The sequence below is a fragment of the Poecilia latipinna genome, unplaced genomic scaffold, assembly GCF_001443285.1.
Source record: "Poecilia latipinna isolate Pla-1442-1.1 unplaced genomic scaffold, P_latipinna-1.0 Scaffold291, whole genome shotgun sequence".
Taxonomy (NCBI): Eukaryota; Metazoa; Chordata; class Actinopteri; order Cyprinodontiformes; family Poeciliidae; genus Poecilia; species Poecilia latipinna.
The window spans coordinates 274,368-301,445 of record NW_015112907.1 but is presented as its reverse complement, the minus strand read 5'-3'; the positions used below and the strand labels follow the sequence as shown (position 1 = coordinate 301,445).

At 38.2% G+C, this 27,078-nt stretch overlaps 1 protein-coding gene across 1 annotated transcript in view; it reads left to right on the top strand.

Annotated features, from left to right (window-relative positions):
- The first annotated feature begins 852 nt into the window (after window positions 1-852).
- nr5a2 (nuclear receptor subfamily 5, group A, member 2) overlaps window positions 853-27,078 on the top strand; it is a 77,825-nt gene continuing 51,599 nt past the window's right edge. Inside the window, exons 1-4 of the mRNA XM_015034229.1 lie at window positions 853-1,540; window positions 4,424-4,542; window positions 7,787-7,928; window positions 15,209-15,921. Of these exons, the coding sequence (XP_014889715.1) occupies window positions 1,459-1,540; window positions 4,424-4,542; window positions 7,787-7,928; window positions 15,209-15,921 (1,056 nt within the window). The 5' untranslated portion in view covers window positions 853-1,458. The remainder of the gene's footprint in view (window positions 1,541-4,423; window positions 4,543-7,786; window positions 7,929-15,208; window positions 15,922-27,078) is intronic.

The following is a 27,078-nucleotide window of genomic DNA, read 5'->3' as shown; positions in this document are numbered from 1 at the left end:
GCACAAGTTCCACTCGTGTTTGCGGAGCTGGCCTTATTTTGCGGGCGGGCCTCTCATTTCTGCCAGGTGACTCTACTTGGATGTACCCCTTTAACAGGAAAGCTGAAATACCCAAAGTGAGATCTCTAACTGTTATCCACTTAAGCTGCTTGTAATAAATCAAATACAACGATATAACTTGGGGAGCGGAGGTTGCTTTGATATGTACACAAAGGCACCTCAAACTGCAGGCCAATTTTACACACATTTTGTTCTCCAAATCTGCGCAAACAAATCCAAACACTTAAACTGATTTAATTTGTTTTTATTTAACAGAACACTTGAACACTGTGAACGGAAAACAGCTATACATTTAATACATTATTTACAGTAAATACTTAGGACATTCTAAAATAGATTTTCAGATTAATAAAACAGGACACAGACAACAGAATAGACATACATATAAACAGAAATAAACGTACAGAAACAGATGAACGCCTGGGCTTTTCTCAGCTTGTTTCACACGCTCTACACCACATACCTTTGCGCTCTGACTGCACACCGTGGGCTAATGGGGAGTCTGCAGTTGCATCCCCTTTTTTTTTTTTTTTTTTATTATTATTATTTTCCCTGTCCCCCATCACCCTCACCCCACCTCAATCCATCAATGCAGCTTTTTAAAGTCCATCATTAACGGGATTAAACAGCTGAGATTTCAGAGCCGTGGAACTACGGGGCTTTGAGGCAATACTTCTCCTTGCCTGATTGGACCGATGAGACGTGATGTCAGATGACCGCATGCGCCTCGGATTGGAGAGACGGGCGTAAACAAAGCCGCGAGGAGGGGGTGGGGGAGGAGGAGGAGGAAGAGGACAGGTCTCCACATCTCCAGACAGTCCGACCAAGGCACCGAAGCCGACTTTACGCTTAGGGGAGGGCTGCCCCGCCGGCGCGTGCTTGTCTACTCAAGGCTTTAAGTTACTCTGACAGCCTCGTGTTAATTGGTGACGTGCTTTAAGGAATTCTGGAAGAGATAAAGGCAAACTTGCCGTCGTCCTTCTATCCGGACGTTGCGCAGTTTTTCATTTAGCAGAGAGAAATTTACCAACTTATCGCGCATCTGCCCCTCGTTAAATCCTTAAAAGGGGGAAGCAGCATTGTAGTTTCCCTTCTCTCAGACGCAGACAGTTAAAGTAAATAAGTGAAGTTGAGTAACAGCGATCGGGTATCTGAGTATATGCGCGTTTCGATCACGTTTAGAGAAAGTCTGAGTGGTCTGGATCAGCCTGAAAGCATGGTCCAATAATTTGGAAGACGGAGGGAGAAAGCGGGAGAGACAGAAAGTAAGAAACAGACCAGAATAGAAAAAAAAAAAGAAGAAGAAGCTTTCGGGACACTTCGAAGTGTGTTTGACTCACACATCCAGGTGTCCCGCCGAGCGGTGCGCGGTCTCCAGCTCGGGCCGGCAGCGCTGACATGCTGCCCAAAGTCGAGACTGAATCTTTGGGACTCACTCGATCGTATGGGGAACAGGGGCACATGCCAAGGAACTTGCAAGGTAAGAATAGTCACTCCGCCGATTGTCTATAGATGTAACTGCTCCATAATGAAGTGTCCACTTTTGAGCAGCGCATCTGGCTGAAGTTCTCAGCGCGCTAAAGTAAAAACTTTGGTGCAAAGTTATTTGCGTCACTTTTACACGGATGGCTCCAGCCACTTTCATAAAACTAGTGCCATAAAAGTGTTTAATGGCTGGATGTATTTATTTGACGCATTGAAGAGTTACGGAAATTGGTCTCCATAAACTTTAATAATTTATTTATATTATTATTCTTCTTATTATTATTTTTTTACATTTCAACCCAGGATATATATTTAGATGCAAATTTAAATGCAATTCTTTACGTTTTTGCTGGTGAACAATTATCACAATCAGCTGTCAATTAACCAAACATCAAAAAACGCGCAAAAACCTGAAAGGCGGGGAACCCGTACGTAAGCGTTTATCTTGTTTCTATTTCCGAGGTTTTGTAATTAGACCACCAGCCTACGTCTTAATGCCATAAAATGACAATTTTCAGGATCATCTGTAATTTGTAAACAAAATATATTCAAGAGTCAGACAGACATTTATTACCCCCAGAAGACAACTTAAAAGTCCAGAATCATCATCTGATTTGACGAGTTGATCCAAAGTTTTCCTGTCCTTGTAAAAGTGTGAGAAATAAAACGAAACTGTGTTCTCAAATATGCAGTCTCCTAATGTCTTCACAAAATAATATATATATATATATATATATATATATATATATATATATATATATATATATATATATATATATATATATATATAACTAAATTGTATAAATTCGAAAGTCGGTGGAGGTTTTTATTTACTACATAATAAAATTACATTTTACTTTTAAACACATGAATGAAAGACATACCATTATTTTCCTGTGTGAAAAGCAGAATTAATGATGGGATTTTTTTTTTTTTTTTAAAAAGCATCTTTGATGCTATAACGTTTCTTAGAATTGACATAATTATGCACATTTCCCTCGGGCTTACATTAATTTTATTTTCTTGATCTTCCCGCGAAACAGACTACACTCGCAGCAGCGGAGAAAAAAAGAAAAAGAAAAAAAAAGACTGACTCATTGTCAAAGATAAACACGTGTAACCCTGTTTATTCCACACATGTCATTCCACTGCAATATAAGCGGGAAATCAATTAGTCCTCTTTGGTTTTATGACACACTGATAAGGCTCATAGAAGGAGTGGTTTGTTTGGGGGGTTATTATCTGATTTGACGAAGAAAAAAAAACGAGGTAACGTGAGTGGAAATATATTTTTTGTCATTATTCTGTTTTGATTGGATGTTTGAACAGGTGGTCTTTTTGTACTTGTTAAAAGAAACACCGATTTGTTGAAATAAATCCTTAAAAAGCAAATGCTGTTTCCCTTTTATTTAAAGGTTATATATATATATATAAGCTTTTTTTCAGCGTGAAGTTTTAACTGCTATAATCATTTTGTCCTCGCAAAATTCCTTATCTTTAGTCAGCTGTACAGCACCTACAGAGCGAACACGCAGCATGTAGTAATATTATTTCGTTTATGCGCTTTAGAGCGAAAAAATGTAAAAATAAATAAAATAAAAAAGAGGGAAAAAAAGAAAAGAAAAGAAAGAAAAAAGAGATTTCAGAGGGTAAATTTGCTTTGAACGTCTCTGAAAAATAGAGTTAAAAAAAAAAAAAAATCAGCAGTCTGGTAGAACTTGTTGCTTCAACTCGAAAATTCAGCGCCGATCCCAGTAGGGAAACGCGTTAACAAACTACAAATCATGTCTAATTAACGGGTCTCGGAGAGCAGATGAAGCGTACTTTTTTTCTTTAAGTGAATGGTGCACTAATATGTGTGTGCATGTGTGTGTATGTGTATGTGTGTGAAGGCCACGGAAAAGGCGTCTGTGGCTGACAAAATATTTCCACTTTTACAGCCGCATCCACCGAGGTTTTCCTGTTTGATCTTGGCTGCTTTGCTTTTTTATGATAAGTACCATAAAATGCTTTAAACTGTTGTAAATGCATGCTTGGCTGTTTGCTCACACACAGATACTCATACACATGAAAGTATTTCCAAAACTGAAATCAGATCAATGGTAAACAAGAGCAACTTTTAAAAATCGTTTGACGTGTTGTATTTTTATTTTTTATTTTTTTTAGTGAGGGATATTTGTGAAAATATAATTGGGACATTTTACGCGCATCTGTTTTTTGAATTCCGTCCTTTCCAGATTCACAATAATGACTTTTATTTTTCTGATTCCAAATTAAATTTATATTTAAGAACTTGTTCAGATAACATGAAATATCGCTGCTGCTTTTTCACAACTTTAAAGCAGATTTAAATCCTCCTGAACTGGCCTTTGGCGTTAGTGCTGATTCTTAGTGAAGAAAAAAAAAATGTTGGTTTTAGATGTTTTTTTCTAATCGCCCGCAAAGATAAGGGCTTCTCTGTGTGTTTTCATTTGTCTGTGGGCGGTAACATTTTCTCATCCAATCCTCAAGTCTAATATCTCCCCATTTCCCCCAGCGATTTCACGACTTAGACGCATGCATATTTATGAGGCTGACTTTCATGCACTTTTTTTTTTTCTATTTTATTTTTTGGGCTGTAAGAAGAGTGAGGAGTAAGAGGGAGAAATGGTTGCGTCCCTCTCCACACACTCCAGAATCGACCCTTCATAGTGTCTGGGGGCACGATTGAAAGCTTTCAGAAGAGAAACAGAAGTTTCACAAAATCCCATTCAGCTGCGACGCGGAGTCCCTCCGCGGTTCACCTTGATGGATGAGAGCGGGCTTTTGGGGGGAAAAGAGCGCTCAACACTGAAATAGACTTCACTCTGCGTGTGTGTCTCCGTGTGTCCTCTTGCAGCCCCCCAGTTAAAAATGATGGACTACTCCTATGACGAAGACCTGGACGAGATGTGTCCCGTGTGCGGGGACAAGGTTTCCGGGTATCACTATGGACTCCTGACCTGCGAAAGCTGCAAGGTGGGTGCCCCGTAAGACGAGAAAATGTTTAGATTTTCCTGGACTGCAACGTCAAATATGGTTTGTGCTTGTGCGGTGCCGTGTGCCACCGCACAAGCAGTTAAGTACCGTTTTGTTAGGAAGGTTAAAGCTGTTTAAAGCTGTGTAGCTGCTTTAACATCCAGTCTTGTCAGCATTAGGCTGTCAAGTTTATGCTTGTGTGACATGGGCAATTTAGCATCCAAGCAAAACTTTTAATGTTTAGTCAAATTATATATATATATATATATATATAACTGACCCTTTTCTGCTAAAGTGGCTTTTCACTCTTAAAGTTTTGTTGTATGCTATGCAGTTGCATTCTCCCCCAAAAAATATATAACAGAAGAACACACTAACTTCCTTATCAAAATTGGGTGAAACAAATTCTTAAATATTCCTGTACGATAATGCAGGAGACAATTACACGATCAATGTATCTGTCTTTGTTGCCAGTTTTGCAACCAGACAGACAGACAATAGTTCAAAATAGAGGTGATCAGTTACTGTCCCGATTCCTCAAAACGCAGTGGGGTAGGCCTTAAACTTAGTCCAGAATAGACCAGCTCCAAGCACAATCACTTTGTTCTCTTGCAGTGCTTATACGCTCCCCTTTGACTGCACATGAATTCACAATAGAAAACTCATTTGGAGTGTAACAAACAGAGAAGTTTTTATTTTTTTCCCCCCAAGTTTCAAACCTTGTCCTAACAGAATGGTGCCCTGGGCAGTGAGCAACATAATCCATATCAAAATCTGAAATTCCATAGATCGCAAAATATGTGGGAGGGTTGCAACACTTGAGGCAAAATGTACTCTAGTGATGGTGCTGTTTGAGAAAGCTCCTGTCTAAATTTCTCGTCACATCTTCATTAGAAGATCGTCCGCTTTGCTTGAGCTACGTGTTTCCGTGCATGACAAGACATGAGTAAAATAAAAGGTACCATGCTGTTAAACTTGAACTCTGTCAACAACTTATTTGTCCTTCTCTTCCTTTGTTTCCCCCCCAGTTCAGTAAAGCTGTCAGTGCAAAATTAAGCCAAGACAAATGTCTCCACATTAACGCTCTTCAGCGTAAAATTGCAGCTCGCAGTATTGATGCTGCAGTGCACATTTCTTGCCTATGTGGTCATTATTCAAAGCAGATGTTATAGATTTGATCCCATAGTTTGACCTTGAGATGCTGAATATTTGCTTGAAGGGAGACGTCAGTGGCATCTCTGGTGCTCCTCAGCGTCTGCGCAGCCAATCTGCATGTTTCCCGGCTGACTTTAAACATGCTGATGTTTTGTGTGTGTGTGTGTGTGTGTGTGTGTTTGCGTGTGCACGCGTGTGCGCGTATGTGTGTGTGTGTTCTGGATGCAGATGAAGAGGTGCTTTATGGAATGCTGCATATCCTTGGTGAAACATTAATGATATTGATAATTACCCAAAGCCTGTCATTGATTATCGCTAAAATGTAGCAGTTTGTATGATCATCAGGGCTGGGCTGATAAATCAGCCTGCTGACACATTACAGGTTCATTCTGCCATTAAATAGATGCGAGCAGCGATTCAGGCTCATCCAGGCTAGATCCATCTTCATTTCACTGGAAGCGACTTCCAGGTTGATCAGTGTAAAAATCAGTGATGAGATTTAATCATGTCTAGTTCTGTCAAATCTTGGCCATGATCCACTTTTATTTTTAACTGACCTCCCTATCATCCCACGTAGGCTGTAAATCATGTATAGCATGATTGTTATTAGGACCTACTAATTAGATTCATACTTTGAGCGTTTGATGTGCTACAGAACAAATAGATCTGATGCACATCATGAACAATAGAACATTTGCATCTGCAGATGTCAAATGTGCTTATAGACACACACACACACACACACACACACACACACACACACACACACCACACACACACACTCATCAGCTGTCATTGAAGTGCAAAGATCATTTCTGTTCATGTGCTTCACCTCAGTAAGATAAACATGTTATTGCATCAAACTTTCTGGAATAATAACATGAGATCTTCTTTTGAGTTCCAACAGAACAACAACAGAATAACCTCTGAGTCCTAAAATATCGTCGCTCCATGCGGCTGGCTTATGGATCAGAAACTTAGAAGTTAGACTCAGTTGCTGCACACATACGGGAACAGTGCTTCCCAAATACTAGAGTAAAGTTATTATATACTTTTGCCTTTGATTAAGCCTGATTGCACTGCAGCCTAAATGGAATAAAAGCTGTTTCTATCAGTCATGCAAAAGATAAACAGCAATTTAAGTCTTGGCTCGCTGTGCATCTGAAAAGAGCAGTTTTCAGTAAGTACTTGCACGCTTAAAAAGCGAGTTGGAATCAGGTTGAGCTCTTGTACATGAATGCTAAGAAGAAAGTATTGCTGAAGCACAAATACTAAAGTAGGGAGTCAATTTTCCAGAATCCAAAGCTCTGCCCTTTTTTTTTCCCTGTGTTTGGTCAGATCAGGCAATGCAGATTGTCAATTAAATATGTGTTTGGTGAGATATTGACAGCAGCACCTTCTTTTTTATTTTATTTTAAAGAGCAGGTTTAAGGATTCTCCTCCTAGGTTATGGATCTAGAATACGTTAATACCACCTTCCTGTGTTTGATTTTCACTGCAGCTGCCAATAATAAATTCCGTGTATGAATGTCTATAATCCCGGAACTTTAAATTATGTATATAATTTATTGGATTTTTTTGCTCTCGTGTGTCCTGGCCATATTATTCAATAATTAAATATAGGGTTGAAAAAATTACTTAATTCCTGGACTTTTTGTGTGAAAAGGGAATATTGAAAATGAGTAGCCAAATATTTTATGAAGTAGTTTAAAATGCAGTGAAGCACTGGAGAACAAATCAAAACAGCTAAACAAAAGTTTATGTGCAGCTCATCAGTTAAAATCCAAGTCATTTCACTAAGGGTGTTATAAAGAAATGTATTTTATGACTAAATTTAGTGTGACACACTAACCATAAATTAACCTGAAATAGCTTGTGGAAACACAGAAGCTGAAGTATCACACACATTGTAGAATATCTTTAAAAACTCCCCTCTGCGTGTGTCTGTCTGTGTGTGTGTGTGTGTGTGTGTGTGTGCATGTATCCATTAAGGCTGTCCCTCTCCATCTGTCTGGGAGTGTGAATGGGCCAATTACTATCGCATTGCAGGGGTCAAGCAGGTTGACGTCTTAATTGGTTCTCTCCACAGGGCTTCTTCAAGCGCACCGTCCAGAACAACAAGCGCTACACGTGTATAGAGAACCAGAGCTGCCAGATTGACAAGACCCAGAGAAAGCGCTGTCCGTACTGCCGCTTCCAAAAGTGCCTCACTGTCGGCATGAAGCTAGAAGGTATGAGGACTTTTTTTTTTTTTTTTTCCAGTGCTCTGCTCTTTGGTTTATTGCAGAGTGACTGAAAGTGGCAACTTTTCTACTGAATTTTGGCTCCTGCATTTAGATTTGTCTTGCCCCTGTACACAAGGTTATGGGGAGTCGTAGTACAAGCTCTGCCAAGCAGTACCCGCAGGTGCTGAGGGTAAATTTTTGGTGATAGACGTGCAGCTGTTGCTTTAGAAGGAAAGGGGTCTTATATCTGGGGAGTTTTCAAATTTACTTCAGAAAAAATGGCCATACAGAAAAATAAGAACACTGTTTTTGAGATACAAAGCAAGATGTTGTTTTTTTTTTGTTTGTTTTTTTTTCAGTGAAAGTGTGGACGTGAAAATATTTAATCCAAGCTTTCCACAAGTCATCACGTAGCCTCTTAAGTTTATAGGAGTATTATGAATAACTTACATCAGATTCAGTTCATTCCAGATGTCTGTTGTAGACATTTCAATATTAATAAACAAAGATCTGACACAATGCATCTAGATGAGTAAGAAGGCAGCTTCCATGAATTCTCAGCTGAGCATAGAAGGCAGGCGTTTTCATTTCTTCATTTTTATTTACCTGAAACTCAAAGGGAATGTATGCTTGTATTATTATTTTGCATGAAGACGGCTTTCTAAACACTGAATTCTTAGTTGGTGCTCAGAGATAAAGCAAAATACTACATAAAGAAGCTATTTGGACAGCAGTATTTTCTCCAATGTACTTTTTTTTCTTGCAAAGATAAAAAAAATGCTTTTTTTATTAGAAGATATCCATCATCGCTTTTTGGCATGGAGTAACAGGTCGGAGATAGTTGGGGGCAAATTGTGGGTGGGGAGGGTTGTCTGGTTGTAAGTGTAAAGAGAAATATAAAATATTACAGTTAGAATGTTGTTCTTTTGGTTAAATGTGCCGAGGCCTCATTTCATCTCAGAAATTAGGATTTACTCCACACATTAGTTTGGAAACTGTCTTTGGAAATTTGAAAAGTCTGTCTTCATTTTAGTTGAATGTAAAACTATTTAAAGCCTAAACGTCTTTACTTTTATTCTGGAAATTACTGTAATTGCATTTATTTTCTCACAAATAATTTTAAATGTTGTGTGATGGTTTTGGGGGGAAAAAAAAAGATCACATACATGCGTACATTTACAGCAAAACTAAAGGATAAAACAACAAAAAGGAAACAGAAACAAAGCAAAAATCTCAAGGTGTCTCCATCGACCTGCCATTATGGTTTTATTAACAGCTATTAACTGTGAATGGCCTTTGGGCAGAAAGTCCCGGACGGTCATTTGAAAGCTAACAGGGGCGCGAGGAGGGATAGGAGGGGGTGGTTGTGTTTGATTTGTTTTGCCGGCGGTAACTTTCCGCTCGTAGGCAAGAAGAGGCCCTGCAGCGCTCTGTCAGGTGCCAGAAGCTCCAGTGGGCGACTCCTGCCACATCCAGTAAAGACCTCCCACACAGAAGAGCTGACACCCTTTACCACACACACACACACACACACACACACACACACACACACACACACGCACACACACACACACACACACACCCAGGCACACGCATACAGCTCTGCCTTCTAAACACATACATATATTCATGACAGGAAAGTTGTTCAGATGGCCACAGGCAGCAGGAAGTAGTTGTCATTTAATCTAAAAAGAGAAAATGATCTCAGCCATGTGCTGCGTTACGGCGCATGATGGCCTTCAGAAACATGTAAATTTAGGAGATAAACCAGATACCAAATTTAAAGAAAACTTGACAGTTGCCTCCAAGTGCCACTTTTTTAGTTTGCTTTCTTGTGTACGACTTTTTGGTGGCTTTTATTTTTAATTGTTGAGCCTTTGTTACAACCAGTGAGGCAGTTTGTTCAGTTTTAGAAAGAAGGTCGGGGGAAACATGTTGAAGTGTCTGATTCAGTGCAATAACTCTCCATCCAAATTTGTCATTGCACCTCGTGCAACAAAAAGAGCTCAGTTAGCAAATTAACGTCAATTTGCTAACGTTAACATTAGCAAATTAATGTCAATAACCAGTAGTTCAGACTTGGAGTACAAGCTCACTCAGGAATTTTTGCAAATCTGAACAGATTGGTCAGTGAGAACTCTATAAGACTTAGGCAGGTTCCTTTTTCTTTTCTAGAGAGATTTGCTTGAACATTACAAAACTGATTACATCCTTTGAGACAAAAAAAAGTCCCATTTATGTTTTTTATTAAAAAAAAGTCAGTGAAAGAATTTTGCATGTTGTGGTGTGCCATTATTTTGGTGAAAGTGTTGTTTCAGTTTAAGTAGAGTGGCTGAGTGACAATATATTATCAGATTATGGTTTACTGTTGTCTTTTAAAATCTGTTGCATATGTGAGTTGGTAAACTTGCATCTTTCCCAATAAAATAGACAGAACATTATTACATTATCTCAGTTGGAGTAAAAACAAAAGCAACAAAGTATGAACTTTGATCTAAATGTTTATTAGTTCAACATTAATAAGTAAATTAGGTGTGAACGATGCTGTCAGATCTTTTAAAACTTTTCTTCAAAAATGTTTTCAGTAAATATGGCTAAAACAGTAAAGGATGGTAAGTCTTTATGTGAGTGATTTTGAGTGAAAGAATCCAATCCATCCACATGCTGCAAGCACACTCTCTTCTTGGTATGCTGTTAGCATCTCCCGCCTGCATTGTCCCCCTGAAAAAACAAGATTTGATTCATTAGAACATCACTCGCCGCAGCCAGTGAAGCGTGCTATATTTGAACAGCTCCCACTGGCATGATTGTCTTTTTGCTTGCTAATAGTTGTCTTGTATCATATGCTTCACTGAGCTGCCTAATACTTCCTTCACTTGTGTATCATTTTAAAGGCAGAGCATAACATTAATATCTTGATCCCTACATAAATTTGTTATTTCAGAAATAATGCTCTCACAGAGACTCCCTTTCTCCTTTTACATCGTTTTTTTTTTTTCTTTTTTTTTGCATGCAGTTAATCGTTCATAAAATTTTAATTGATTGCTTACTACAAATTCAAAACCTCTGAAGAGCCACTTAGTTGAAATTAGCACCACTGGTTGAGTGTTTGTATATTCCCTGCTGCATCTCTCCCCCGCTCCCTCCACTTTTCATTTCCTCCCCGTCTCCATCTTTCCAGCTCTGATTTGTCTTCCATCAGCCTCTCAGTACCTGTGGTGGGAAAGCCGGGGAGCTGTCCCATTACTTATGCATAGGTATCATAGGTATTCATGTGTGTGCATGGGATAGGGCGCATCCAGAGCAGGGGCCGGGGCCCCGACATGACAAACAGGGTGTCAGCAAGGCTCCGCGGGACCCATTAATATGCCGGCAGCCGACAGGGATCCTCACCTACGCACGCTTAATATTCCTGTATATTAAACAACCATAAATCAGAGGATATAAGCACTGAGGGCTGTGTGTAAGAAAGGAGTTCAATATTTGTTACTGTCTGTGTGTAGGTGTGTTCTTGGACATGTTACATTGCTAAAAAATGAATTTTCTCTCTGCGTCTCTGCTTGTTTGTACAAGTTTGAGGCTGTTAGCATCTCCCGGGAACAGCGGACATTTTTGGAGAATAGGAGGAGTTGCGTCAGATTGGAAATTTATGAATTTTATGTTCCCCAGTCTTTGCATTTGTGCTGTCAGACAACATCTCAGAGTATATGATGTCCTCAACCATACAAACCCAAAGCCCCACTATTAACCTCTTATGTGTCAGTAGCTTTTAACTGGTATAACCATAGTAAAAGTTATATTTCCCCTATCTTGTAAGGGGAACAAGCATCACATTTTATAGAAGTAATTAATCATATTCACAAATTTAATTGGTTTTAAAAACAATTTCTTTTTTTGTTTGTTTTTCATAACAATATTTCAATTTCATCTCTGTGTCTCCAGCCTTTATGCTGTGGTTATTTACTGACAGAAACTAAATATTTTTGTTGACTTGGTTTGAAAGTCTGTTTGTGGCTGTTTTTGTCCAGCCAATCACTCAGTCCAGAGCAAGCTTCAGGCATAAGAGAAATAAGCTGCTGCTTAAGGTTTTAGTCTAGCAGGGAGATAAAGATACCAACACTGTTTACAGACATATTTGTAGTTTTGTTTATTAGGAATAAGCCTCTTTATAATTTTCTTTCCAAGGTTTCAGAATATTGAATTCAGAAGAATTCAAATTTCTTAAAAAAAAAAAAACAAAAAAACAAAAAACAAAACAAAAAAAACAACATATTTTCTAATAGTTTATTTGTAAGTCATAATTTAAATACGGTTGTTCAATTATATATGCTGCTTTGACAAGGGTCCTAAAAATTTTGAGCCAGCCCTGACCATAAAACATAAGTTCACCCTTTTTTCTTGGCAAGCAGCAATCTAACCTTGAAAGGAAAGGCAACGCCACTGAAACGTTTAATGCATAAAGTTTTATATTGATAAACTAAAATATTTATTGCTCTCATTTCTGTTGGGTATAGGGATCATATGAATTCATTCTCATCAGAAGCCAAATTGTTGCAGTGTCCAAACACTTGTCATATTGCCACCTTGCTCAGACATGCACAGTTCTCTCTGCCCCCTTATGCATGTGTGCACTCTTCCCCTCTCCCCTCCCCCTCCAAATTAATCCATGTTACATGAATGCAAATCACCTTGTTTAATTAGAGACAAAAATGTGTGCATGTGTGTGTGCGCCAGTATGCATGTGTATGTAGTCGTAAGATGCCCCCCCACCACCGCTACCACTACCAACTCTGGTATTCATGATGCGCTGTGGGTCCCTTGGTCCGAGGCAGGCGAGAAAGGCAGTCAGGGCCTAATTTTGTTTTCCCAGTAGGGCCAACTATTAGTTTCTCAGCTCATTAATTACGCTGTTGTGGAGAATCATTAATAGTTAAAGTTACCCTACAATAATGTATAATGGATACATTTGACTGGAATTCCAATTTCTTCTTCTTCTTTTTTTTTCTTTTTTCTTTTTTGATGTGGGAGCAATTTCTCAGTGGTCATGATCATTTGTGAGTCTAGTTGAATGGACATTGTGGGGAAGTGGCTGTTGGAGTGCGAGTAAATCACTGCATTTAAACCACCAGAGTCTCTTCAAGGTGGTGGACCGTCTGGCACGCTCCCATCTCTCTGAAGGGGAACAGTGTGTGATGTTTTCCATGTTAGCCACTTTGTGTTCGGGTGTCAAATCTATACATAAGCGTGTGTCTGTGTGCGTGCGTGCGCGTGTGTGTGTGGCTGCCCTCTCGGCGGTCCTTGCTCAGATCAGTGACAGGCACATTTTGTGAAAGAGGTCATTAAAATCCCTCCCAAGGCAGCTTGGTGTGTATGCGTGAATGTGTGTGTGGGTATGCGTATATGTCTTTGTACGGGTGTCTGCCCATCTTTCGCCCCTGAACTTAAGTCCCGCTCCACGCCTTCTCCACACCCCCACTTCACTTTCCCTCTTCTGTTCTTTCATTCATCTGTCAAAGCATCAGGCGTCTCAGTGGACCTAAGATTACTTGCTACGGCATCTGACTTGTCCTTGTGTATGAAAAGGTCAAACATATTTGGGCTTAATAGTGTATTTGCCTGCATTTTTGATGCATTTAAAAAGATGGAAGCCGTTTCCGAAATCAGGATGATATGGGTCTAATATTTGTGAATATTAGCACTGAAAAGTCTAGTGCATATTTTTCCCTTTTTATGCTGCATTAAGCCCCAGACGTCTGTTGGCTTTTTGCACGCTGGGCCCTGCAAAGCCTTGTCAGAATAAGATGTAATTAAGTATGAATAATTAACACCAGTGCCCCCCGACTGAGAGATAGTAGAGCAGCTTCCCTGTGGCAGCAGTCGGTCAGATCACACACAAACCTCATTGCAGTCCACTGTGTGCCCAGTTTGTTCATTAGAAATACCCACAGCTCACACTCGTTGTGATCCTCACCACAGGATCCCTGCGCTGAGGGGTGGAGGGGGGCAACGGGGGAGCATCGTGGGTGCGTTTGTTTCATCAGAAAATAAGAACCCCAATTGAATTATTGTCAGACAGATCATGTCTTTGGTCTTTATAAAGAAGTCCTTGCTAATTGACACAGGCATTTTAAAAGCTTTTAGGGATTGCATAATCAGAAAAGTAGATTTTTGTCAGAGTTCATAATGCTAACTAACTTCTGAGAGGGAGGCCAGACACCCTTCGCCACCAAAAAAAAAAAAAAAAAAAAAAAAAAAAACCTGTTGTACTATGATCCTTCTGTCATTGGGTTCAAACAAGTTTAAAATTCTGGTCAATGAGTAACATCACTATCACTTTGGTCTGTGGGCTTTAGCAAGTCAACTGATAAACGTCAAGTATAGTTGTCATGCATAAACCTTTGCCATACAGAAAACTGATGGTAAACACCGCCCCTAAAACGTTATGCGTATGTACCAATGTTTCAGCATTTGGGATGTAATGGGACATTGACATCACAAGACAAGTTTTGGTGGAAGAGAAAGAGACAAGAGGAAAAACTGTGGAATCCCCCATATTTTACTCTGACAGAGTAAATGGTTCATAAATCTATGACAGGCTTTAAATGATTACAAGTGATCATTTCGAACATTTTCAAACAGATGTTCAAATGATAAAACTGTTAAATAGTTCTGTTATATGGAGGCTAATTTTAATAGCTTTCACTTGTTTCACAAATCAAAGCCACAGGCTGACAGAAACTGAATCACTCTTCTCAAGATAGTCTGATTTTGAAGAGAAATATTGTGCTGTTTGGTCCAGATCACATCATGTGAACGTACACGATTTGGCATAATGCCATGACCACCAGAGGCCCTCTGACAGGTTTATGGCTATGCAGCCCCTTAACTGATGTTGGATTAGAAAAAATAAGCCAAACTTCACTCCTCATGTGCATCATTTAACCCTGACATCAGTTCACCACTGTTCGATCATTGATGATCGTATGTATACAAACTACCAACAAATGCCATAAACAGGTGCTAATCAGTGTTATTTCCTCATAATTCTAATCTAAACTCTTGCACTTTTTCTTCTCAATCTTTGCTCCTTCCTCTGATACAAGTTAATGTTGCATGGTGATCGAATTTATTCAAGGTGCATCATTTGGTTTGTAATATGAATGTATCACAAGTAAAAGTGTGAACATTTGCTTTGTCTTTCAGAAATGCCACCAAGAGTGAGCATATTGAACGTACTTTTGAACTAACTGTCTGCTTTTCTCCTTTTTATCATGTCTTCCTCTCAGCTGTGCGAGCGGACCGCATGCGTGGCGGTCGTAACAAGTTTGGCCCAATGTACAAACGTGACCGTGCCCTGAAGCAGCAAAAGAAGGCGCTGATCCGAGCAAACGGCCTTAAGATTGAGGCCATGAGCCAGGTGATGCAAGCTGTACCCACTGACCTCACTATCTCCTCAGCCATTCAGAACATCCACTCGGCAGCGTCCAAAGGCCTTCCACTGAGCCACCACGCCGGTCACCACACCAGTCACCACCACCACCACCATCATCACCATCACGCCACAGCATTGCCTCCTACAGACTACGATCGTAGCCCTTTTGTTACTTCTCCTGTCAGTATGGCGATGCCACCACACGCAGGCAGCCTACAGGGCTACCAGGCGGCCTACGGACACTTCCAGGGCACACGCACCATCAAGTCTGAGTATCCAGACCCATACACCAGCTCTCCAGAGTCCATCATGGGCTACGCTTACGTCGATGCCTACCAGTCAGGCTCTCCAACCAGCTTCCCCCATCTGATAGTAGAGCTACTAAAATGTGAACCCGATGAACCACAGGTTCAGGCAAAGATCCTGGCCTATCTACAGCAGGAGCAGGCCAGCCGAGGCAAGCACGAGAAGCTCAACACATTTGGGCTGATGTGCAAGATGGCTGACCAAACACTCTTCTCTATTGTGGAGTGGGCCCGCAGCAGCGTTTTCTTTCGTGAACTTAAGGTAAGTGTGAATGATCTGCTGTAGTGATTCTGTTCATTAGGTTAAAAGGACATGATCAAAATATAGGCATTCACTTTTTTAATGTTAAAATGTTTACACAAATTAGAGGCATGAGTTTACTGGGCAATGAGAAACTAAACTACATTTTGTTTCGGTGCTAAGCTTTTTACCACATTTCCAAGCGTGGGATTTAACTCTGCTCATATACATCATTTGTTCTGTTCCTTATGTTCAATATCCTTTTTGTCCTGGTTTTCAACACTAATGTTGAGTGTACAAGGCTGTGGGCTGTGAGCCAGAATTTGCTCATTGCTGGCACTGCTCTCTGTCCTACAGTGCCTAATCAAAATTCACCAGCCAGTTGTTTTCATCAAACACGCAAAAGACTTTTTTTTCCCCTTTCAATGTGGATTTTGAAAACTTTTAGTGTGAGCATTAGGCACATTGTAGTATTCTGCAAACAATTCATATTATTAAATTAGGTGCTTTGATTAGTTTTATAGAACTAATGAAATTGGTACATTTTTGTAAAGTAATTATTTGTATTCATTTTCAAAATCATTTAATTTATGGTTAATTTAATTGTTTGAAGGCATTTTCTATAAGTCTATTTGATAAATGTGTCTTTTAGCAGTAAATTATTTTGTCATTCATCAAGTTTCAGATGAAAGCACAACTGAATAGTTCAGATTTTTTCAGTCTCATATGCAGTTGTATTGTTAAAGGATTTTATTGATTTTATTTTTCTCATGAAGAAAACTTTCATATACTTTTAAATTCATGCTTCACATCGTCCTGGAGTATAAAAATGATTTTCTGAGCTTCTGGACAGGGACAGTCTAAATGTGACTCTGCAGCTCTGTAAATCCTGATGAATCACAATTTTTGACTTTAAACATGTTTTACATGAGGTTGCAAAATAATAATAATAATAATAATAATAATAATAATAATAATAATAATAATAATAATAATGATAGAACCTGTTAAATATTCTTGAAAAGAGACACTGAAATCACACTTTCTGCATTACACGATGTCTAAAGCAACAATTATAAGTCTCCCAAATATTGTACCGTTTGTTATTGTTTACCTGCGTTAATCCCAAATGACCAGTGTTTGCTGTCTTCAGTACATCACTCTGGATTCTGCTTTCTTTTCATCAGAGACCTCCTGAGAGAGCTTGTGGCATGTATTTTACTTACAGCTTTATTTGTTCTGAATGAAGGTTAATATCCTCAAAGCGATTTGAAAGGCATTTGATTAGCCTGCACTCACCTGGTTTTCTTCCCCTTGCCTATTTCTTTTTATTTCTGTTTGTCTCACAGTGCGTCGCCACAGGCTCAGCTGCATATTCATGGGCCTGTTGCCAAATCCCCACTAAATATTTAGTGTAATTTTGTTTTGAAAAGGGAAAATAGCAGCCAAAAAATGTTATATTAAAAAAAAAAATAAAAATGTGCCAATTACTAAACAGATAAGAGTCCTTGAATAACACATGTCGACATTTAGCATGCACTGTGTCCCCCCTCTCTTGACCTTTTTGTATTTGCATTTGCCATAGATGCTCACTATACAGAGGCTCTCACACACATACAAAAGGGCTCACTGAAGGGTGTGGCTACGTCTAATAATTGTGTGTGGTTTGCTCATTAATTTTGAATGATCAATTCTGCTCCATTGTTACAGCATCTCCATGTCTCACACCCTCCTCCTAATTCAATTATATCAGCCACTAGTGTTTGTCGCTCCCTGTTTGTCGCCGTGAATGAGTTGTCATTATGTTTGCCTAATGACTACCCATATTACTCTATCCTAACAGTAATTGACGAGTGCTTGTTACAAAGGTGCAAAATGACCCGAGCTCAAAGCTTTTCCCACTGTTACACAGGCCTTATTGCTTTCAGGGGAAAGTGGGGGAGATAATAGAATTTTGCTTATGTTGCCCCTTCTGTTGTTAAAGCATCATCCAAAGCACAAGGGGTTTTGATGAATAATATGCTAGCTGTGGCTCTGACAGTTGTTTTTTTCCCCACATGTTTGACCGTCCTCTCTTTCCTTTTTGTTTCTTATTGCAAACTCTTGTAATAATCTGAGCTAAGGTGCTGTGAGAAAATTAATTGCAGTACCGAATGAGAAAGGCAATATCTAGGATTTGTCTAATGAGTACTATTTTGAAAACATAATTATTATTTTTATATATGTTGTCTTTTGTAACTTCTCAAATATATTTTCCTAGATACATTTAGGTCTTTTTTGTTAAAGTACTCAAATATTTCTTGAACCTTTCCACATTTTGTCATGTTACAATCACTAGCTTCAATAGATTTAAGGGGTGGAGGAGGATTTCATGTGATAGATTATGAGTCTTTGCACAAGACACTTCACCCTCCTTGCCTGCTGGTGGTGGTCAGAGGGCCTGGTGGTGGCAGGCATGGCGGGCAGGCCTCTGTCAGACTGCCCCAGCGCAGCTGTGGTCACTATCTAGTAGCTTGTAAATATGTGAATGACTGAATACAGTGTGATACACTTTGGGGTAATCTGGACTTGATAAAGCACTATACAAGCCATTTACCATTTTTACCATTTAGATCAAAACAAAGTTGTGAATAATTTTGAAAGGGAAGAAAATGCAACATATATTTCAACAATTTCACAAGACGTTTCTGAAAAGAGTGGTGTACTTTATTTATTTTTTTTTTTATACTGAGTTAATACTTTGTGCAACCAATTTCTTAAAGTTGCTCAGCTAGAGTCTGCCTTTTTTATGCAAAACATTTTAAGTTTGGCCAGATTGAATAGAAAGCAACTGTGGACATCAAGTCTTCTTGTCTTTGTACTTCAGTTTAGGTCTGTACTTTGACTGGGGCATTCTAACACATGACTATGCTTTGATCTAAACCCTTCCAATGTAAACTCTGTATGGTTCTTTTTATGGTAATGTGAAGCTTTAGTTTTCTGACACATTAGATTTTTTTGCAAAAGGCTAAAAGTTTTTGACGATTCTAGCCAGAGGCTCTGAATGGCATGTGGCAAACCTACTGCGCATACTACTAATGGGACCCTTCTAGCCACACCCTTATAAACACCAGATGGGCTGCACCATGGCTTCTACTTGTGCTTTCAACAGATTCTGCCACCTGTGCTGTGGATTTCTGCAGCTCCTTCAGAGCGGTCAACAAGTCTTTTAACTGCTTCCCTTATTAAACTTTATCTTAGCAGTTTATGCAGAAAATAATCTGTTAGTAGGTTAACAGATGTGTCATAGATTGGACATGTGCTCTACACCCAAAGCTCTGAGATTTAGACCTATTTAGAGCTTGAAAACTCTTATTATTATTTATTTAAAAAATCCTCCTTAAAACTTCTCTACAACTGTATCCCTCCCTGTATGGTGTGATCCTCTGTCTATTTGTTCAGTAAACAGAACAAATAGACTGTTAGCTTCAATTGCTAACACAACATTGAAGCCTTCACAGAAAAGATCTGCTCATTCTGAGATTAAATAAACAAACAGAAAGACTTCAGCAAAAGTTCACTGCGCTCAAATTTATTTTTGGGTATTTATCATTGTAAAGGCACTGGACACAATTTTAAGTCTTCATTTTAAAAATAGGATTAAATCAAAGTATACTTTTCCTTCTGTTATTGTGCTGCTTTGTGTTGCTGTATTACATGAAATCTGTATAACATACAATAAACTTTGTAGTTGAATCATGAGAAGATATGGAAAATTCAAGGCGTACGAATACTTTTACAAGACACTAGCTGCCCATAATTATGTATGCATCTTAAATAATGTTAAATGACTGAATAGATCATTCATGATGAAGATAAAATCACCCACAATGAACCTTTATTGTCTCAGCGAGCTGAACATGAATTCAACTCAGTGAGGCTGTGTTTGTGAATCCATCTGAACTTTGACTTCTTCTGCTAATGTTTGAACTGCTAAATGTGAGGTCAAGCCTAAGAGCAGAAATACAGGAACCAGAATATAATTAAAAGTTTGTTACAAGAATGAATTGCCACTGTAGGAAGTTATAAATACAGCTTTAACCAGTACACATGCACATTCCTATGCACACATAGCCAGATTAGAGCCCTGCCCCTTTCACTATTATTAGCTCTGTATGAACAAAAGAATTTCTTTTGTAACAGGGCCAAGCTGGAAGGGTGTGTGCAAGGCATCTGCCAGAAATATGTTTAAAGATTTGGTTTCCATACATTAGCCATAATCACAGCTCTCATAACTATTTTGTCATTAGAAAAACCTACAACAGACCATTTCCCATTCTTTTCCAACATGGCAAGCTGCCTCCCCTTCCACCCCCCCTCCCCCTTAACCTCTGGGAGTGAGACATGACGTGAGGAACATTTATTTCTTACAGATCAGATCCAAGAAGTTGTGCTTTATGACTAACCTGCCTTTGTCTTGATTTTTTAAGCATAACGGCAGACTTGTGGCAGCACCGTTTCTCTGGTTTTGAAATCACTGGCATAATGAAATAACATTTTCAGCAGGGTAGAGGCCAGGGGCTTTTGTGGTTATTTTATGAAATTTTCTGTGAGCCGAGAACAGGTGCATCTTTGGTGAGCATATTTAAATTTAGGAATGACTTTTATTTAACTTTTTTTTTTTTTTTCCATTGAAATATTAGGTAGCTGCTATTGTGTGTGGAACCTTGACTCTTGCTTGAACTGTACAATTTTCATTTCATTAATCCAAGCAGAACGAGTGGTTTGGATTATTCTAATAGTTATACTTTATGGTATTTTTATTTATTTATTTATTTATTTTTCGATAGAGTTGTGTTTAATACAAGTTTATGTGGTTCAGGATATTTCTATATATTTTGCTATGAATTTAATATAAAAATGCTTATGTATTTATACTTTACCAAATAGATGACTTCAAATTAGTCGTTTGTGAGAAATTAATTTAATAATAATTCCAATATTATTATAACCCATCTACTGTTCAAGTTAATTTTACAGTGGGGACATGGACAAAGAACAAATTTGGATGAACTTCATTGTGTGGAATTACTGAAAAATAATTGTAGATTTTTCAATGGAAGCCCTGTTAATTGGGCTTACATGCTACACTGGATTAGGGGAGTTTGGGTGATTTTCTCAGGAGTTTTACTTTATTCCAAATTGATTTTTGAATCAAGTTTATTTGTATAGAACATTCCAGCAACAAGGCAGTTTAAAGTGTTTTTGCATGATGAAAACACTGAAACCCTAACCCAACAAACAACAAGAAACATTACATCACAGTAATGTTTCTTGTTACTGAAACCTTACTATGTCATCTCTTCCATGTGGTAAAATACATGGAAGTGACGAAATGTTGCAATGCAGAGTACGATGAAAGATACTCCAGTTTTTTATCAATCAAAGGCAACTCTGCAGAAATGGGATTATGGCCTTGATTTACAAGTACTCTGGGTTTCAGCATTTTTGCAATTTTTTTAGAAGTTTGTTCCAGACAAAAAGTATGAAAAAACGAATTCCACATCCCCATGTTTGGTTCTGATTCTGGGGATGCAGAATATACTAGAACCTGAGTGGTCTGGAAGTTTGGGGTAGTGATAACAGGTCTTTCATTTATTGTGGCGCTAAACCACTTAGTGATTCATGAGCCAACAAAAGCGTTAAAAGTTTATTCTCTGAGCTACAGGGAGCCAGTGCTTTTTGTCGGTTTCAGTTTCTTTGTCATGTATTTTACGTTGGCTGTTATACTCTAAATGCACTGACTGAACAAATTAAGGTTGTGTTATTTTTACCTGTTTGATCAAGCTTGTTAATCTATTGGGTATTTAAGTGTGCTGTACTTATCAAATACATTTTTTTAATTCAGTACATTCAGTATCGGATCGGTATTGACCGATACTAAACCTCGAATATATCTGTATCAGTATTGGAAGTGAAAAAAACTGGATCAGTGCATCAGTAGTCATAATGTTAATCAAACAAACGTTTTTTGATTGACTTTTAGAATTTTATTAACAAAAATAAAAAAAATATAAAATTTTATATAAAACTCATAAATGCAGCCAACTGCCTACTTACATTGTTCCAACTTGAATTTGCATTTGCACGTTGTGCTTCTGTGCGTGCATGTGTGTGATGGTGATTCATACTTATGTATGGTCCCATGCTCCTTTCTTCCCCATTGTTTCACGGTAAGGATGGCTCTCTAGATTCCCACCACAAACACAATGGGAAGGAGAATTTAGCGGAGCGTTTAGGAATATAAGTGATTCATTTATGTTTATATCTTACCTTCCTAATTCTATTCCCTTTTCACCCCACCCTCTGTTTCCTCTCTTCACCCTTTAATAAAAAGAGACGTGTGATTGCTTTTAGGACAACAAAAGCTTTTGTGTACCTTGTCAACACAGAATATGCAGTGGGTAATATGGAAAAAATGACAGCTGAAAAGACTTTGAAGTTTCACATGTACTGAAACTGCTGTATTCTTAAAATACAGCAGTATTCTAATAATTTACACTTTAATAATCACCATTACCTTATTATTAATTTGAAAAAAAAAATTCTCTAATTTATGACATTTCTTGTCTTAACTTTGCTCTCTATAACAATAGAAGTGTTTTTCTTCATCCACACAAACATTTTTATATATTTAGAAAATGGATCATAATTTGTGGAGCATCCAATCCTCAGCGATTTATAATCCCCTCAAAAAGAAAGTAAAGAAACTTTGATTTGCAGATGTATCGCAAAAAAGGAATCAATATATAATTTTGCATGCAACTTTTTTTAATGCAACCCTTGCCAGATAATTTAGACTATTTTTTAACTGTTTTAAGTAAAATATTACAATTAATGTTGGTGTAAGACTTAATCAAAGTTTGGAAAATATTTCAGAGCATTCTTTAACAAAAATCTTAAAAATATATATATTTCTGTGGTCTCAAAATTGCCTCTTCCCTCTGAGTTACCCCATGTCCGAATTTATTGGACCTGGTGTTTTGTCTAAATCTTAAGCATAATTAACACAAAATACAATTAAACTTCTTAGTCTAATCATGCCTTAAAAGATGAAGCTGACGGTGTCAATGATATTTGAAAATAATAATAATGACCATCAAAAAAACCACACGGCTGAGATTTAGTTAAACATTCAGACCGTTTTTTTTTTTTTTTTTTTTTTTTTTGCTTTTTGGTGATTTTTTTTTCTTGTGTTCTACTCTGCATGTAGCAGTTATGGCAAAAGCAGAACTGAGGGCCATTATGTTGAAGAGGAACTGTATTAGAAGTCTTGTTCCCTGGGAAAGCTCCCAGCTGAGATGGGACAGCCATATTGGATAAACAGATGGTGGGGGAGAGGAAAGGACAAGCGCAGAGAACAAAGGTGAAATGAAGAAAGGAGAAGAGTGGAGAGATGAGCAGAGGAGGAATGCGAATGGAGTGAGGAAGAGCAAAGAATAGGAAGTAAAAAAATTAGCAGTGAGGTAAGCAGAGGAACCTTGTTGTAGGTCATGTCCTGGTAACTTATTCTTATAAAATCAAAAACACAAAACATTTGCTGGATCAACATGTCTTCATTAAGACTTGTTTGATGAAAGTATCACGGACACTCGGCATGACCTTGACTCAGTACTTGAAGTCAGATTGGGATCTAGATTAAAGCATTTTTAAATGACCAAGATAAAAATCTCAGAGTATTCTCATCTCTTTTTACCTTTTGTTGGTCTATCTGTGATTTTATTTCTGCAATGCTATTACCTAGCAAGGCATGTTGCCATGGTTTTACGTAGAATATATTCCTACATGCATTGGTTGAAAACTGTCTCCTGTGCCATGCACGTGATTATGAGTATGTTGGGCTAACAGATCTGTTTGCAGCAGCCAACACAATCTCTTTGTCAGTTTCCTATTTGTACCTTCGCAAAAAACTATTAGGTGCTTTGTCAGAACACAATTTTATGTTTTATACTTTTTTTTTTCACACAGTTAATGCTGTAGTGAGGCAGCACTTAAAACTTCCTCACAGACATTCTAGTTACAGTTAAAGTTACAGTTAAATATAAGTAAATATGTAACAACGATATTTTAAAATATTTGACCTGTTATTGGTAAATGTGTATACTTAAAGTAATCAGACCGGTACCAGGGACAAAGCCCTGTTTGGGAACAGCTCTAGTTAAAACTCTAAAAAATATAGAAATTTAGATTTTTATTGCTGAGTTCTAAATAATTGTATTTATATAATGCAAAAGTATTTTAAATGATACATTTTTTTGGCTGCTTTAAGTTTAAGGAAACATCCAAGTTTCTTGCATTTGATGAGTGTAAATTGTACAGTTACAGGCAGATGTTATTCAGCTATATTTCATTTTTTAGTTTAGCTTTGGAGTTGGTCTGCACAAAATATCATCACATTATTTCTATATGCAATATTCAATTCACAATGGAATGTTTGGTGTATTGTAAGTGTTAGCTTGTATATTCCAAGTGCTACAAAGGTTCATTTTTCATGCTGCTGCAATGTTTAGCCAGTTAAGTACAGACTTACTTTTTCCTTTTCTTACCATCTGTTTTTCCAATTCTGATTGCACTAATCAGTAGCAGATAACTCACATGGGACACAAAAAGACATATCCCACAATGCTAAAGGTCACAGGGTGTATGAAATACAGGTGATAATGAGAAGAAGAAAAAAATAGGCATATAGCACAACTGATATTGACTGCAATATTTACTATTATTACTGTTATTGCAAGATTTTCTAATCATATGCAGCCTTGTGATGTCACTGTTTTAAATACTTGAACTCAATTAGTTATCAACAAGAATATCCAACAAAGTAAATCAATATGCATTGTCTTTCAAAATATAGAAACTACAGTGTATTTCAAACATCTTTTAATAAAAAAAGAAACATTTTTGGACCCCTAAACCCACAGATTTAGCCCTTTCTGAAATTAGCCCAGGATGTTATTTAGGATGGTGAAATTATTTAACAATTATTCTAACAATTTTCTACAGATATTCAATCATCTTTTCCAAGTGTCCTCAACTCATTCATTTACACTAAATGAGAATTATTATTATTATTTTTTTTTTTCATTTTGGAGTTTGAAGGGGGTGGAGGTGTCTGATGTTGGTATTTCAGGCTTGAATATTCTCTGTTTATAGATTTACCTGAGTGAATAATGTAAGGTTTTCTGATGTTCTCCACTCTACCCTGCTGCATAATTTCACCCCGTATTCACCTCCATCTATGCCCATGAATATTACATGAATTTACTTTGGTGAAATTATACTTACACCACCTATCCAACCAGTTCAGAGTGGACAGTCGCTTTCTGCACATACACACAAACCCCCACTCACTGATTTTTTCTCTTTTTTTATCCCCATTTCAGAAGCAGTTTATTATTCAAGGTGCCTGATCATATTTGAGTGTGTGTTGGTGTGTGTTGTAAACTGCCTCTGCGCTGTGGTGACCGGTAAGTGCACCTTTGCCCCCCGCACCTTTTCAAGCCTCGTAACTGAGAGGAAATTAATAAGGCATTTCAGACAGGTTCTGTGATCCTTGTGAAATGCCACATCTCTACAACTGACTACGCAGACCCATTCAGAACCTCATGCAGCAATGACTTTCTTGTTGCAGAGGTCATTGGCCACTCCTGCAAAAACCTCTCACCGGACACTCTAATCCTGACAAACTGCAAGTGTGAAGGGGCTGGCGTCTGCTCGCGTGTGGCAAAGATTTGTAACGGTGTCCCTGGTCCATTGCATTTGAATTATTCTGCAGGTTGTGTTGCAACCCCCTGCACACAATCGGACCATAGCGTGCTTTACCTTGGTTGTGCAAAAAATGATGCATGAAGAGTGACAGGAAGGGAGAAGGGAGAGGAGAATGTAGGATTAAATTGGAATAAATAAAATGAAAGAAAGGTTATATGAAGTTCAGTAGAGACTGAAGGGAACAGGAAAAGAAAGAAGACAAACTGAGCAAAAACAGGAAAAAGACAGAGTAAGGGGAAAAAATTGTTCACAGGAAAGAACAAGAGAAGATTCAGGAAGAGGAGAGCTGACAAATAAAGAGCCAAATGGATTCGGACTGATGAACAAAGAAATAAGTAAGGTGTGTTAAATGGAAAGATGAAGAAGGGACCCTAGGAGGCAGCGACCAAGGGCAAAACGCAGGAGATGGTAGAAGACACAATATGGTGAAGGACAGGAGAGGTGGGTAACAAAAAAGAAAGGACCGGTAGATTGGTGGGGTTAGGTGGGGGTGTTAGGGGGGAACAGGTGTAAGGTTAATGGGCCTGGAGAGGATTCACCAAACGATCTGGGGCTTGATATATGGCCTGTGAGCCCGGTGCGGGGCGTAAGCTTTCAAAGATATATTATTTCATTTGAGGAGCTGCGCCATTCTGGCTGACAATCCCCCTACAACACCCCAGCACCCTCCTCCCCCAAACTTCTCCCAGCACCCCCCACAGCCTGCATTTGTCCGGTGATAGATGACACCCTCCCCACACCACCTCACCCGAGCTCATGAACACAGATGCAGAAATCTACCTACTGTTCTTATAGACTTGTTTCATAAAGATCAATTGTTTAAACTTTCAGACTGTATTTATTTTTTTTTAAATTCCTCTTTGGATATATTTTTTATCAGTCATTTCTTGCTGTCAATCTACCAGTCTGCAGCCAGGCCTTGCAGCTGGTTGTGTGTATATCTTTTTTTAAGTTGCTATTTTAGGAGTAACAATATCTGTTTGATCAGCAGCATTGGGTCAAAGCTGGAGTTGAGCAGATACTTAAGAGGAGGGAGAAGGTGGTGGGGGTTCACTAAGTCTTTTTTTCATTCATGAATAATTAAACATCATGTAAGATAGCAGTACCTCTCTTTTTCAGAAATACTATAAAACAACTCCCATGATTTTTTTTTTTTCCAACACTACCAACAAATGGGAAGCTCAGATGTTTGGATAAATTTTAAGGGAAGACTTGAGGCTAAAAAATATAACACATTCACAACTGAGGCAACTACCTTATGTTATATATATATATATATATATATATATATATATATATATATTTTTTTTTTTTTTTTTCCACAAAGAATTTCTCTCTTTTCTGTGCCCAATATGACAATATTTAAAATTC